The sequence below is a fragment of the Homalodisca vitripennis genome, chromosome 3 (genome assembly GCF_021130785.1).
Source record: "Homalodisca vitripennis isolate AUS2020 chromosome 3, UT_GWSS_2.1, whole genome shotgun sequence".
NCBI classification, from domain to species: Eukaryota; Metazoa; Arthropoda; class Insecta; order Hemiptera; family Cicadellidae; genus Homalodisca; species Homalodisca vitripennis.
This window is the reverse complement of record NC_060209.1, coordinates 87845218-87860322: the sequence shown is the minus strand read 5'-3', so window position 1 is coordinate 87860322 and position 15105 is coordinate 87845218. Positions and strand designations below refer to the sequence as shown.

Sequence of the window (15105 nt, the reverse complement as noted above, 5' to 3'; positions counted from 1 at the left end):
TTTAGTGTATATAGCATTTATTGGTGTTAAATAGCAAACTATTATTTGTTTAAAAATTGAAATACAGCATTACATTGTATTTTAATGTTATTAACGTCTCACTGATGCTAGTAACTGCGGCCTGTTATCAGAATTTGCTATTGATGCGTGCCGTCTTTGCTAGTTCCTGTTTCTGGTCGTTGGATGTCAATAACAATATCGTTCCGGTGAGATTTCTGTAATATATCTTTTTTGTGATGTTTATTTCTTGACATAGTTTTTTTTCACGTTCTCGTTTTCTTTCGAAAATATGTTACCGAATGTTCAATCGGACACGATACGAATATTGACTATATAATTAATAAAATGTGAAACGCTACCAGTTGATTTCGCTCGCAATTTTGTAGGTTTGGCACGTTATGAGCACTTCTGGTTCTAGTGAATTATATCTTCGACGCCAATGTTGAGGTTGCCTTGTTGCCACGCTCAATAAAATGTGTCAAAAAGTATATATTTATGGCTTTTGTAATTTACTCCGGTATTAATAATGTTTGTACTTTAGTTCATTTTGACTTGTTTCTTCGACTAAGACTATATTATATTATATAAATTGGAAATAGTCAATAATTTAATTAGACATACGGTGGTGCTGTCATAAAACAATGACACTGAACAGTTGACTACATTAAACAGGCTCTTTCACTTAATGCTTCGCAACTTTAAGAACCAAGATTGAATTTATCGCAAGTTTTGAGACCAGTGAGGCGTAGCCCGGATGGATTTTCTATATAGGAATAGACCTAACACAAAAAATGTTTGTGTAAAATTTCAGTACAAATTGATTCAGTATTTTTTTACGTGTACATAAACACACACATACCATTAAATTTCACATAATGGGATAGAGAGCAGTGAACGACCCTATGAGTGGTAATCGCTGTTAATAGAAGCTCCATTCTGTCATGCTAGCGGATAAGCATGGAAAATATGACCTCGATTTTAAATAAGAAACTTTCATCCACAAGGACTACGTTTTTTTAAAATCTTTTAAAATTATAAAATCAGGTTTAATAACAAAAGTGTTAGATTTTAATAGAACTTTACTAAAATTTTAGTTAAAACTAAATCATGTGCAATACACATTAATCTCAAACAAGAAAGAATTATAAACGACTAAATACAGGCTTTCGATGTTGTTGTGATTCACGAGTGGTCCAGGCAATGTTGGTTGTACTTGGCGTAGCCCTCAGCAAGGTGGCGCAGTGCCCGGTACATCTCATCTGGTTTAGAAGCGGAGACGGGGGTGGCGTCGCGACGTCTTCTGGTCACCGCTGGCGCAGTAGTGGTCAGCAGAGTCATCGTCAGCGCCGCCTTCTTCTCTTTGAGCATGTGGAGGACCAGACACAAGAGATAGCCGCCGAAGGCTAGGAATGCCAGAGTTGTCACTGTGCCCTGATACAGGTAACTCGGTAAATCTTCACTTTAACAATCACGTTTAATACCTTTTGATTGAATGTGGCACTCCGCAGTGAGGCCCAAATATCAGAAGGTTGTACTTGTGTTATAAATGTTTCGAGGCAGTTTAGACGGTAAAACTTAGGTGGAGGGATACTGAGGAAGGGATTTATTCTAAAAACCATTACTGAGATTATTTTTAATCCTCATTTATGACTGTATATGTTTGTCATCAAGATATAGTGGCCAATGCACCCTTGGTTCAGTTTGCATGTAACTGACAACTATAAACTAATAAACATTAGGGATGGTTAGACATCACTTATAATCCTTGTGAGAGTGTTCAACGATTGTTCTTTTAAGTCCAGAAATTTTTGGACTAGTAAAATAAAAACAATGGGATGTGGAGAATTAATCAATAATGATTTACACGTGAGTGAAACAAGAAGAAGAAACAAGAACAGAAGTTAAGGAAATGGAAGGTTTTAAAACTAATATTTTGAAATCCAAGTAAGAATAGAGGAGGTATAGACGTCTTGATTACAGATATTTCTGTTATTTAATTGATTTTTTTTATTTATAAGAATTTATTTCTATTGATTACTGAGAAAATCTTTTGATAAATATATAAAAAAGGAATGCATTCCTTAAAAAGATTTTCTGATACTAACATTGTACGCGTTAGCACGCATCATTATAGGGTGTGACTATCTTGTAAATGTGTACGCGTACCATGCATAATGAAATATTTAATTATTTGATATTAACTTCCACTTTTAGCTAATTGAGTAATGATTATCCAATAAAGACCTTAATTAATATTATAACTGGATTTTAATTGTATTAACGGATTATTCTAATTGTATACATGAATTCCCTTTACCTGAAATATAGCTTCTAGTCCTCCCTTTCCTTTTCCTCCATGACTGTAGCCTCCACCTCCATGGCTATAGCCTCCACCTCCTTTCCAGGATGTGTCCACCACCTCCTCGACCCAGATGGGTGGACCTCCACCTCTCCTGGAAGGCTCGGTCGGCCGCAGGAAGGCCGGGTCTCCTCGCAAGGGTAAAGCCCCGGGTCTCGTTGAATCATTGAGATCAGCTGCCGGAATCTCTGAAGGACCTAGAAATCAGTTTTATTATTTTCATTCATGTTACATCTGATAATAAGTGTACATAAAAATTCCCTAATATAGCTATAACAAACACTGAACTTTCACCGCAGTTGAACATTGAGTAGAACCGCAGTACCGTATATTCTAGTAATTACAAAGTGGAAGTATACCACATCACGTGTTGTAACAGGCTTCTCTGAGGCGCTTACAAAATATCAAATCTATACATCATTTAATTCTTGAGATGGCTTCAACGATGCTCATCCAAATTCCATGATTGGACATGCACCACCATAGAACTCAAAAACTGTAAAATTTCAAATCTGCAGACAAAGTCTTTGTCGAGATATCTTTATGATGCATTTTGATTTTAGTTCATTACATTGGGTTTAATATCAGTGTTTAAATAATAAAAGCCTACGTACAAAGTTGCCATAAAATGATACTGTATGAGTTTGGATGGTTAGGCTACATGTGTTAATAATAATAAATCACGTGTCTGAATGGGCGTATTGTGTTTGTTTATGTCCTTCTCCGTAGAGTAATAGTTATAGTCTCGGCTCTATAACAGAGATTACGGGTTCAAATTCTGGAGAGGGCAAATCATGTATTGTCACGAAACAGTGTGTGTGTGTGTGTGTGTGTGTGTGTGTGTGTGTGTGTGTGTGTGTGTGTGTGTGTGTGTGTGTGTGTGTGTGTGTGTGTGTGTGTGTGTGTGTGTGTGTGTGTGTGTGTGTACTTTGAAAAAAAGACAAGTGTACTTCGAAGCCGGTAAAAGGCTTAAAAGGCTGAGGCTTAAAACAGAATTAAAAAAAAGAATTTGTTTACACATTCTTTTATTCTACTATTGTATCGTTGTCATCGTGGTTACTCATAAGACCATATAAGAATAATGTAAAATATTCACTAGCATTCAGCCAAATCCCATACAATGACATGAACCATATAAACGAACGCAGTGTTCCTTATATAGAAATAAAACATCATGCACAATTTCAAGTCTATAGGTCTCTTTTGGGTGTTGTGGACAGACAGACTGAACGTTTTCCAGCTCCACGAGTGATAGGAGTTGCTATCGCTCAGCAAATAAACTATAAAACAAGAATAAAAGGTTTATCTTTATATTGAAGAAGTTGAATTGTAAGAAATTTGTAATTATCTTGTAACTGCAAGCCAGGTAATCTGCATTTTCTCATAGAGCCGTTAGTTAACACAGTGTTTATGTTGTCATTGAAAAAATCTTGACACCCTAACTTCATCGGACATTTAAATATAAAATTGTTTACACCAGATGGTGATCTATATATGCAGGGGAAAGGCAGAATACAACATTCATATAAATTATCTGTGTAAACGACAAGTAACATATGAACTAACTTATACAAGCATTTCACTTTGCTAAAATCTTGGAATTCCGATTTTTATTAATGTTTGACCACTTCTTGCAAACGTTTCACCATCAGCTTTTCTCTAAGAGATGAACCAATAAAATGCTAAAAACTAATTTAAAAAAAAACTAAATTTAAAGTGTGCTTTTGATTGGCTTTGATACATGATATAATACAGGCTTTGAACTTAAACCATCGAGACGTATCTAAAATATCCAAAACCATCAAGAAAATCATTTTGAAAAGCGAGCAATTTTCGAACACAAAGCAAGATGTGAAGTGAGACCGGTTCGCAGACGAGGCGCCAGCCAGCCAGCGCAGCGCCTCCCCGTGTTTGCCCACGCTGCACGCGAGTGTCGCTGTCACCGCGACCGGTCGCCTCCTGCCTGCCGTATAAACACGTCACACTTTGTATTTACAACGGCCTGCACTCATTATTTGACGTACAAACCACACATATTGGAAGTGGAAGGCTATCTCTCCTCGTGTCGCGCAATATGACCGATTTATGCTCGCGTGTAAGTCTCGGCTTCTGGCTTACGTGGATTTACGGCCACAGCCGCTCACTACTGTGCTGTGCTGTGCTGAGCTGAGCTGCATAATTAACGCGTTTCTTTTTTTGTGGATAGTACTTTTAGAAGCGTAAGAAAAATGGATATAGAACCGTGATAAAGTTATACTAGTGAAGGTTTTATATATCCTCTAACCGAAAAATGACAGAAAGGAGGTCCATTATGTGGATAACAATAATCCCATTATTCTATTTCCGACGAAAAGCAGGATACAGTCTAGATGAGTCCGATTCCGATTAAAAGACATTATTCGATTTTAAAGAAAATATGTTCCCTTCTCAGCTCTCTACCGCCAACACAGACACTGCCGCGTTATATGAGAGTCCGTTATAACATAGGCCTAAAGTTTAAAACTTTTTTTAAAGAATTCGTCGTAAATCCACACGATTTATATTATGGAAACTTAGATTTTATTTCCTCAAAGCTAGAAAATTATAAAATAAAAGATTGTGTTAATAGTAATTGTTCATTACATCAATGGACTTATACGATATATTAGTGATTATGTTAATATTACACAAAACCTGTTGCTTTTTGGCAATATAATTAAGTCAGTAAGTGATGGTGTTGTGTTATTAGCAGTAGTACAGTAGTTTGTAGATTCATAATTAATTGTTGTGTAAGAAATTATATTATTGACTGCTGATACCAAACGGCTTGGCTGATTTCAATTTTTTTTACCAAAAATACAGCATTTTTTATGAGCTTTAATTTGAGGTGTCACAAGGTATTAGTTGCAATTTCAAAATTTTTGCTTTGGGTACGGGAGGTATGAGGGGGAGCACCCTCATTTTGAAAATAATCTTTTCTGTTCCCCAATTAGTACTACACACTCCTGTTCACATAATTTTGATACTTAAGCTATAAGTCTTTTAATACGAGTTTGAAGTTTTCAAATGAACACCCTGTATACTGAATATAAATTATAAATACTTAGAATTACCAATTAATCGTATTTTACAATTAATTAGGATTGAAACACTAAAATCTGAGTTTCTATAGGTAAACGTTTATTGATTTGAGAAGAATTCCTACTTAATTTATTTTAAAACTTAATCCCTATGTTCTCTTAAATAGGGCCGAATTCTCGGACGTACATTGGCTTCTATAGTTTTATTTGTGGTTTTGTCTTTATGACCTCTGTGCTTATCTTGGTTTGGATGATCTTATTGGTTGATGCTTAAATACTGTACATAAATATAGGAAGACATATTCGTCTAGAAACATAATTGATAAATGTGTTGCGCTGATGTTGCCATAACCCATAACACCAACCTACGTGTGTTGTTTTGTTGGTAGGAAGAAGATTTTAAAGTTTATATCATTAACAAACTCCATGAGGATTCTTTTTTTCCGAGGATAAGCAGCTTATAAATTGCACCTAGTCCTATAAGGACCTTTGCGATGCTTCCGGAGTGACAGGATATTCAGTATGGGTAAGGTCCAGGGAGGAATAATTTAGGGCACTAATCTGAAGTTATGACTCCTCGAAAGAAGGGGAGACTAGCTCTGAACCAGCCTCTCTAGTCAAATCAGTCAGGGGGCGGCACACTTTTATGTTGAGGCTAGCAAGAACCCTTAACACAGCCAACTAACACCACCAACTCCAACAGTCGTCTCCCGCAGAATACTAGACCTACTGAATTGCCTTTGCACCCCAGAGTTTCGACATTTGCGGTTAGTGATGGGCCGCTCCTGGACATCAATAAGGTTGCCCAGATTTAAGTGACACATCGGTTTTTGCTGTGCCCATTGGTAGGTTCAACTGGAAGGTATAAACCAGCCAGAAGAGATCCCTGCTGGGTGTTTCCAGAGGATTCTTAGTAAACCTTATTTTTCGATTAGGGGATGTAATGGATAATCGTTGAGAGGGAGCTTACGTATTCTGAAAAGCTAACATAAGGAGATGAGTAAAACACAGTCTTTGACCATTAACAATCTGAAAAGCTGCTTTATATTTTTATGTCCATTTATTTGCAAATACTATTGTACTAGAAACTTAATTATGTTTTTCGGGAGCAATTTTTTAACTGTAAGAAATAGGAATGTCGTGTTCAGCCCCATTTCACCTACCGCGTAGTTACAGCGTCTGAAATCTGACACATTCACAGACTTGACTCCTACATTCTGGCGTTCGATCCTTCTAAAGAATCCGAAAAGTCGGCGACGAAAAAGAACTCTTTGCATCGTTTCGGAATCAGAGGCAACTGGATTACAAAAAATTAGGATTTTTTGTATTTCTTTAAACGGAAAACATTTGATGCTGTACCATATTTAGTTTGGGTACTAACAAGTACTTATTAAATAATTAATTTTAAATGCCTATTTTAAAACGTTTTGAAGCACCATGTAAATATGGTTGGAGATATGTTTACGTTTGACTATTTTCCAAAAATCACCCCTACCATCCCCTCTCCCCACAAATTAGTCCCTTTGGTGCATCTTTCAAAGGTGAAAATAAGTTCATTGTAACCTGTGAGGTAGAATTAGGGGGAAATGAGAAAGAGAACAGAGATAAAGTTAGTTAGTGTGACAGCTATACGTACCGCACGGGTGGTCGGCCTCACCCTGTGTAGGTAACATGTCACTGTATTCGTGACAGTGTTACAGCGACCTCGTGACAAGGTCATCGGTTACCTGGAAGGTCTCATATGCAGCTAAGTCTGGTTTCAATATATAAGATATGAGGATCAGAGCACATGTCAGTTCCTGAAACGTCATGTTTTGCAACACACAACTATTGAAAATCTCAATAATTTGTACCATTTAAATCAAAAAAGTTAATGTAGTATGTGTAAAACTGGTATATAATTAGACATAAATCAAGCTGTGCTTCTAAAGAACTACTGAAACAGAAATAATGAAGATGTAATCATAGACACAGGGACATTGTAGGTATTTGTAACCTAAAATGGTGCAATGTATTAATCATTATACGTACAATGTGTCTTAAATGTCGAACTCTCTTATTATTGTTTTGTAAATTAATGAAGATACAGGGATTTACTTCGGGTGAATGTTTATAGGACCAACATATGAGTCAACAACAGATTTATGACACTAGACCAATAAACGTGGATAAAATAAGAATGAGGCTTGAACACGGCTGCCACCTTAACACACCAAAAATGTTCGTACATTTTAGACATAATTTTGAGTCCAGGCTTTATTTACGTTAAGAGGTACATTGTAGGTACTTCGAGCATGTAATCTTCGAGTTTTAAGTTAAGGCAAGTTTTTTTACCTTCCATTGCAAAATAATTCCTTAATGATGATTTTTTTTTAAATATCGAAAATTTGAAATTAGCTACCGAATTCAATAGCGTAAAATTAGGAACCTCAATTTTTCTTCTTTCTTAAAACTTTCAAAATAAGTCAATTGAGGGGTACTGTTAATAGTATTTACTCAGGAAACAAACTGCCGTAATGCAATGTCGTGTTGGACATATACGTTTTTTCATAATCAGTGTTACACGTAACTCAATCAGTTATTGATTTAAACGAGCGTCTACATCACTGCATTACATGCTCAGAGCTGGGTGGTTGTGATGTAAATTAATTAATCCGTAGCTAGTAGACTTTACCGTTGGGTCACAGTACGCAGTACTAAAATATTTATTTCTTAAATTAAACTTGTTATTTTAAAAACAAAAACGTAACATTCAAACGAAAAATAAAATATTCAGTGATACCATATTAGTAATTAATATTATTAGTTAAAAAAATATACGAGCATTTGGAAACCAAACAATGATTGATATATGGTTATGGCTGTAACTCTTTCCGTTCCAACTAATATTTTATATAAAACTATAGCTGTTGAATTAATATTATCTGATTAATGATTATGGATGTTTGAAACGCTCGCCTAAAATGAAAGTAATTATATAGTTGGATAAATATTTATTTTAATGAATTGTGTTAAGCTTATACACTTCCCTCTTACTAGGCCTACATCCGTGTTATTGAAATCGTCTGAGCAATATTGTTTGATTGCAACGTAGGTATTAGGTTTTTCAATCACAGCTTTATTCAAAAAAATAAATCCCTTTTGGGTCAGCTATATTTTTATGTTAATGCAATAGATTTTTCATTTTACTAGTAGATTCAGATTGTGTATTTTTATATAATACCATTAAAAATTTCTAAATATTTGATGAAGATTGCTCACTAAAATCGCTCAGAACACAGTTGTTAAGAAGTTCCCAGCTGAAGAAGTTTGCCTTTTCGTAGTATAAATTTTCTCCATTATAACGATAACCCGCTTTGTTTGGACTATCCTTTAGTTTCAGGATTGTTACTACTACTAATTCAGGTTTCACTCATATCGAGAATGTGTCAATGAAAGTCATCTGGATTCCGCTGAAAAACTTGCAAACCGTCCAAAGCAACCGTGCAAAACGTCATGTTTTCGTCTTAGAACAACTGCGGCCTCCATCTTACTATTTTTGGCTATATCCTAACGTTCAAATTCTTGTGTAAAATAGTAGTTTAATTCAACATGAATGTTGAGTTTAGCCCTAGTTCCCCTTCCTCTTAATGCAGCGTCTGGAATCTGATCTGTTACAGACATGCATGACTCATGAAATCTGGAATCATGCTCGTCTGAAGAGATTCAAAAAGAAGTCGGTGACGAAGAAGCTCAAAATGACTCTTCACGTCTTTTCGACATCGGAGACTCCCAGACTACAAAATAGTGTAATCTAGGTGTAGAGGTATTCTCATTGTCTCATCAGGTACACAACTGAATCAAGTCTCTGATAGCGTCAGATACCATACAATGCACCAAGACGAATGTGATTTTGAGCTTTGCTTTACGTTCACATTATGATATAATGAAGTTTATTCCACAATAATTCAAATTTACAAGACATTGCAATAATGGAATAATACTAACCACTGTTACCAGTAATTGTGGCTAGTTAACAAATTTTCAATACATAATAAATATAACATATTTGAGTTCAGTTCAGTATACTGTACAATTAAGGTTGACGTGCAGCTTTGCAGTGTTTGTGGCGTGTCTTGATGTGGGGGAGGCGAACAATACATAATATAAGATAAGATAAGACAGTTACAATTTTTTACAATGAGCCTAGACTTGTTTGCAATGGATACACCGTTTAAAACTACGATTACAGAGTTATTTTGATTTTATATATAAAAGTACACAGTTTAATATTTAATACAAATACAAAGGCAAACAGATACAATACTTTAATAATACTATAATACTTAATCAATCATACGTAAAATTTTAATCATACGTATAGTTTTAACAAATATTTTCCTGTAAACAAGTAAGTTCTTTTTTATCTAAAAGCCATATTTTTAGTTTTTTACAAAAAAGGTTTATATTTTCTATTTCTTTAATTTCAGTAGGCAACTTGTTAAAATACTTCGGTCCCAGATATAAGAATGATTGTTTTATTATAAACTTGTTTACTTTTGGTAACATGAATAGTCTGAGTTTATTACTACGCATATTATAGTGGTTCCTTGAGAACCCTCTGTTGCCACTTCTGCAATAAAAAAGTCGTAATGTTTTAAAAGTGAACAAATGTTGTATAGGGAGGATGTTAAGGTTTTGGTAAAGAGGAAATGAAGATACTAATGTGGACTTTTTTAGAATAATGCGTAAAAACATATTCTGTGTTCTTCTCAAGTTGTCGATAACTGTCTTTGACCCACCTGCCCAACAGACAATGCCATACTGCAGTCGGTGCAGAGTGTATTAGTCCATAATACAAACTACGCAGCAAGACTACGTCACAAAAGTTTCTTAAAAAATAGAACTTACGTAAGTTATATTTTATTTGATTATGCAAAAGGTTTCCATGTGCTTTCCATGTTAGATTTTCATCAACATTTATTCCTAGGTATTTAAAAGAGCTTACTTTTTCAATGATTGCACAGTTACAGTTCAACATATTATTACAGGTATCGTTATGGTATCTTATTGGAAAACGGAAATCGAAAGTTTTGTGATCAAAATTTATATATTTTGTTTTGTTTGTACTCAACATCATTTTATTTACTTCACACCATTGTTTAATAATATTAAGGTCGTGAGATATATGAGAATAAAGGTTGTCTTTAATTTTATCAGAGTATACAAAAGCAATATCATCCGCAAAAGCAAATATGTTGCCCTCAAAATCCCGATTCAGTAGATCATTTATGAAAATAATGAATAGATTTGCAGCCAAAACAGAGCCCTGGGGCACTCCGGCCTTAACAACCTGGGGTGAACTTAAATGATTACTTATTCGCACTTGTTGGGTGCGACCTGTGAGAAAACTTGAAAACCAATTTAATGCTACACATCTTATACCAATTGCCTCCATCTTTGATAATAAAATATTATGATCCACAAAATCAAAAGCTTTTTTGAAGTCAACAAAAAGTGCAGATGTCTTACAACTGTTATTGAAGCTGTTGTATAATAATGAAACAAAATCTATCAGCGCATCTTCGGTTGCCTTGCCTTGCGTAAAACCAAATTGCCTATTGTTTTGAAAGTTTATTGTTTTTAGATATGTTATTAGTCTTTTTTTCATGCATTTTTCAAAAATTTTTGAAAAAACTGATAACAACCTGGGGTGAACTTAAATGATTACTTATTCGCACTTGTTGGGTGCGACCTGTGAGAAAACTTGAAAACCAATTTAATGCTACACATCTTATACCAATTGCCTCCATCTTTGATAATAAAATATTATGATCCACAAAATCAAAAGCTTTTTTGAAGTCAACAAAAAGTGCAGATGTCTTACAACTGTTATTGAAGCTGTTGTATAATAATGAAACAAAATCTATCAGCGCATCTTCGGTTGTGAGAATTTGGTTTTTTAAGCAGTGGAATAACAATGCCCTTTTTTAGCGCCTCGGGAAAAACACCAGTTGAAAAACTTAAGTTGATTAAATGAGATAGTAAAGGAGCTATTTTTTTAGATATTTGTTTTATTAGCAGTACTGTGATGTTATCGTATCCCGTCGACTTTTTGTTTTTTAATTCTTTAATAATTTTGGTTGATAACACCCATTATCTGACCATTATGTATATGTAGACTCGGAATGTCCACAGTATTAGTAATGATCACATTTTCCCTCTTTCGTCACACATAATCAGACCGTGAAGTTCATAAATAGTTTCTGGAAGAGTAGTATAAACGAAGAATTTATTCGTTATTTGAGTTCATACACACATTCCTATAATGTTTAGTTTTCTAATAAAACTAGTAGATTATGCACCATGATAATTTAAACAATTCTCGTTTGCCTCTCGTAATATTTTATTATATAACAAATATAAATCATTACCTTTTAGAAATGACTTACCCCACTGCAGTTCGTGTACTTTTCACTTAAGTATTATGCACAGTTTGGCGACTTAGCGGTTCGCTAACTCGCCCCCGAATATCATGTTCAGGCTGTTTGTGGAAAGCACACTTTTTCATCAAAATCGAGTAAAAGTGATTTAGTACCATACTTGTTAAAGATGATTTTATTGCAATCGGTGTAAAAATGTTTTCAATGAGAAAAGTAATGGTTGAAAAATTATTAATAATATATATTAAATAAAAAAGTCGGGATTTAATATTTTTTTATAATATCGCCAGAGCAGGGTTGTTAAGTTGTGATAGCAATTATCAGAATATATTGTAGAATAAAATTAAATTTGCAATTTTTTAAGGACTTCCTCAGGATTTTTGGCCTCCAACAAAACATAACTTGCGGTGTTGCCGATACTTTTATACTTTTCTCAGCTAAATGTCAAGTAATCGAAAAGAAAGTGAGGGTGGTCTTACTGTAAACACAGATAACGATTCCAAAACATTTCCCCAGAAACTGCTGTGTAAATGAGGATCATAATTTACTAATCGACTAAAAAGAATATAATTCCCTACAATCGATCAGACGGTAAAGTTTGATTTAGTGAAATTATATACATAATCAAATTGTATTAGCCGGGCCAAACAATAAAGTAGTATGGTAGAATCGTTCCTCGTCTTCGTCCGCAAATGTTTAACGACGCACATGCTTCCCTGTAAATCACTTCGACGCTCAATCTCGTTATGTGTTTATGCCAAAGTTTATTTATTACCAAGGACTTTTGATTATTTATTGCGGTGTTTATTGCCATTACTAATAGGAAATGCCTTGTTTCGTTTTATGTTATTGCCCACTCATTTGGTGTACGGGTAATTTTCATCCTTAACGTATTGACGCATATATACAGTTATTTATAGAGTTGTATTTAATTTGTTATATACAAGGTAGGAGGACGCTAGACCACGTCTCGCTGTACAGACTTCCCTTAATATGCATACAAAATTCAAGTCTGTAGTTGATTTTATCCTTAAAGCAACTTCCGAGGAGACAGATAAATCAGGCACATAAATACATGTTTCCAACCCTCAGACAAAAGAGAAATTTCCAAGCTCCCTGATTGGTGATAGGATTCTACATCGCTGAACCGAACCTCATGATATATGCACCGTCATTTAATTCAATCTTGAAATTAATATTACAATGCAGTTTCATACAAAAAAATTGAAAGTCTAGAAACGAAATCTTTGCTAGTCTAACGATGTCCCCCGTAAAGTTTGATAACGCTCAGCCAAATCCCATGGGAGACATGCACTATCATCAAAAATATTGTTGCCTATTCGTAAATGAAGCTACTATACATGCAAATTTTGAAGTCTATAGTTCAATACGTTCTCGAGGTTATCTATGTATTAGGAAGTATTATGGAAGGTCATATACTACTATTATCCAACTCGATGTTGCCTGTAATTGCGACGTAATTTTGAAATATTATAAATGTAGTCTCGAAAAGAGTTTTCTGTAAATGAACAATAATTCTACAATATTTTTCCTGTAGTATCTTTACTATAGAATTGGTGTAGCTTTTTTTAATGTAAGTTTGTACACTCTGTTAGGGAGATCCCTATGTTTTAGGTATTTTTAAGTGTAACCTATTGTGTATTTATATATAAGTTATATCATTGAACCTGACGGACATCTGTACGTGTAAAACATACATGATTTTAATTTTTATCTGAGTTCTATTATCCTACAAACACTTTTCTCAAGATGCTCAGATACTGATTTATTGTCTTGTCGATTAAAAACTTTTTAATAGTGTATAACAAAAATGTATTTCCGAAAAAGGGCACGTAAACCTCATATTAAGACAATTAAATTTATAAATATGTGAAGAATTGATGTTATTAAGTATTATTAAGTCTTTAAGTAAGACGGCTGCTGTTTTTTCATAAATGTAGTAAAACTTAATACGACACTCTACGTACGTCATAAAAGTGATGAAAAGAATGGAAAACTTTTAATTCACTATTTCTAAAGATTTACATTTTTCCAAATGCTCTTTGTCCGGAATTTGAATCTCATTAATGTTTCCTTGAACATATGTTTGGTTCTAGTCGTCTTATAGTGGTAGGCACTGTATTAGAACGACTTAAAACGTAGGAATTGATTAAAAAAGGCTGAAGCGGTTTGGGCATTCACAAATTAGATCTTTACATAAAACTTAGTTACAATCGTAAAATATTTTTAGGTGATATGGTTTATTTAGAGTCCCCACAGAATAAAACAGTTTTTACTATTATTTTTGGTCGTAGAACTATTTGAGATGTGTTATTTTAAATGCCATAGTAAATAGCATTTTAATAAATTTGTCAATTTATGCTTTTTAAATATTTAAACGATAAGGTTAAAAAAGTTTGCAATTTTCTTAATAAACAAAAAAAGGATTAAAAAATAAAAAAGCGTTTGGCTGGGTATAAGTAGTGTATTTAATATGCCTCAATAATTCTAAGATTGAGGTTAAAATAAAAATGACCTGGCGGCTGGTCTGTGAATGATAAAAAATTAATTAACCCAAAACTTAATGCACCACCTTTAAATAGCGTGTATGAAGAATAGAAGACAACGTGAAACATAAGCGAAGGTACGTGTGTTACTTACTAGGTTTCAAATTTCGTTTGACCAGTAACAGCCTGTCGAGTGGCAGAAGACTGAGTTCCGACACGTCAGGGTCTGCGATACCGGCCGTCACCAGGTTCCACTCTCCGGCGGCGAGGAAGACTATCAGCCGGTAGAACATGGGTCTGTTGCGGTTGGCCTTTCCTGCTCAAGGTAGAGTTACGGATCAGTGAATTGTATTCGAGTTTAATTGTGTTGGTTGTTACGTGTATTAGTTGTGTAGTAGGCAGTGTGGATGAATAATACCTACTGTACTTAAAATTGTTAAAACGTGTTTGTACAGTAGACACTGAAAATTTTAGTTGTTTGTACTGTACGAGTAAAATTAGTTTATTATACCCCTATGTTTTCATGTTCCCTAGCCACCCGACCTTTATGAAGATTGGTATGACTTCAGTTCAAGGATAGAATATTTCCCCGAGAGGTTTATTCAAAGAGCGGGCTCAACGTATTCAGTTTTATTTACCACACCATCTTCAAATATACACGTAATTTCAATGTGATAACAGCAAATAAATTATACAAATATAGGCTCTTGCCTGCCAATATCTCTACGAATATCATTATCACATGTTTTTTTTCATAT

The 15105-nt window shown here is 34.4% G+C and overlaps 1 protein-coding gene across 1 annotated transcript; it reads right to left on the bottom strand.

Moving 5' to 3' along the window:
• Window positions 1–1158: 1158 nt before the first annotated feature.
• On the bottom strand, window positions 1159–14652 carry LOC124358680. The gene is made up of 3 exons (XM_046810983.1): window positions 14502–14652; window positions 2318–2556; window positions 1159–1431 (listed from the first exon to the last, which is right to left on the bottom strand). The coding sequence occupies exons 1-3, from the start codon at window positions 14638–14640 to the stop codon at window positions 1183–1185; spliced, it is 627 nt and encodes a 208-aa protein (XP_046666939.1). The 5' UTR covers window positions 14641–14652; the 3' UTR covers window positions 1159–1182.
• Window positions 14653–15105: the final 453 nt, after the last annotated feature.

Excerpts from the sequence above, each read along its gene's own strand:
- LOC124358680 (XM_046810983.1), bottom strand. The coding sequence starts at position 14,640 with ATGTTCTACCGGCTGATAGTCTTCCTCGCCGCCGGAGAGTGGAACCTG. Across the intron at positions 2,557-14,501 it reads CAAACGAAATTTGAAACCTA|GTCCTTCAGAGATTCCGGCA; the intron begins GTAAGTAACACA and ends ACTGATTTCTAG. Across the intron at positions 1,432-2,317 it reads GACTAGAAGCTATATTTCAG|GGCACAGTGACAACTCTGGC; the intron begins GTAAAGGGAATT and ends TACCTGTATCAG.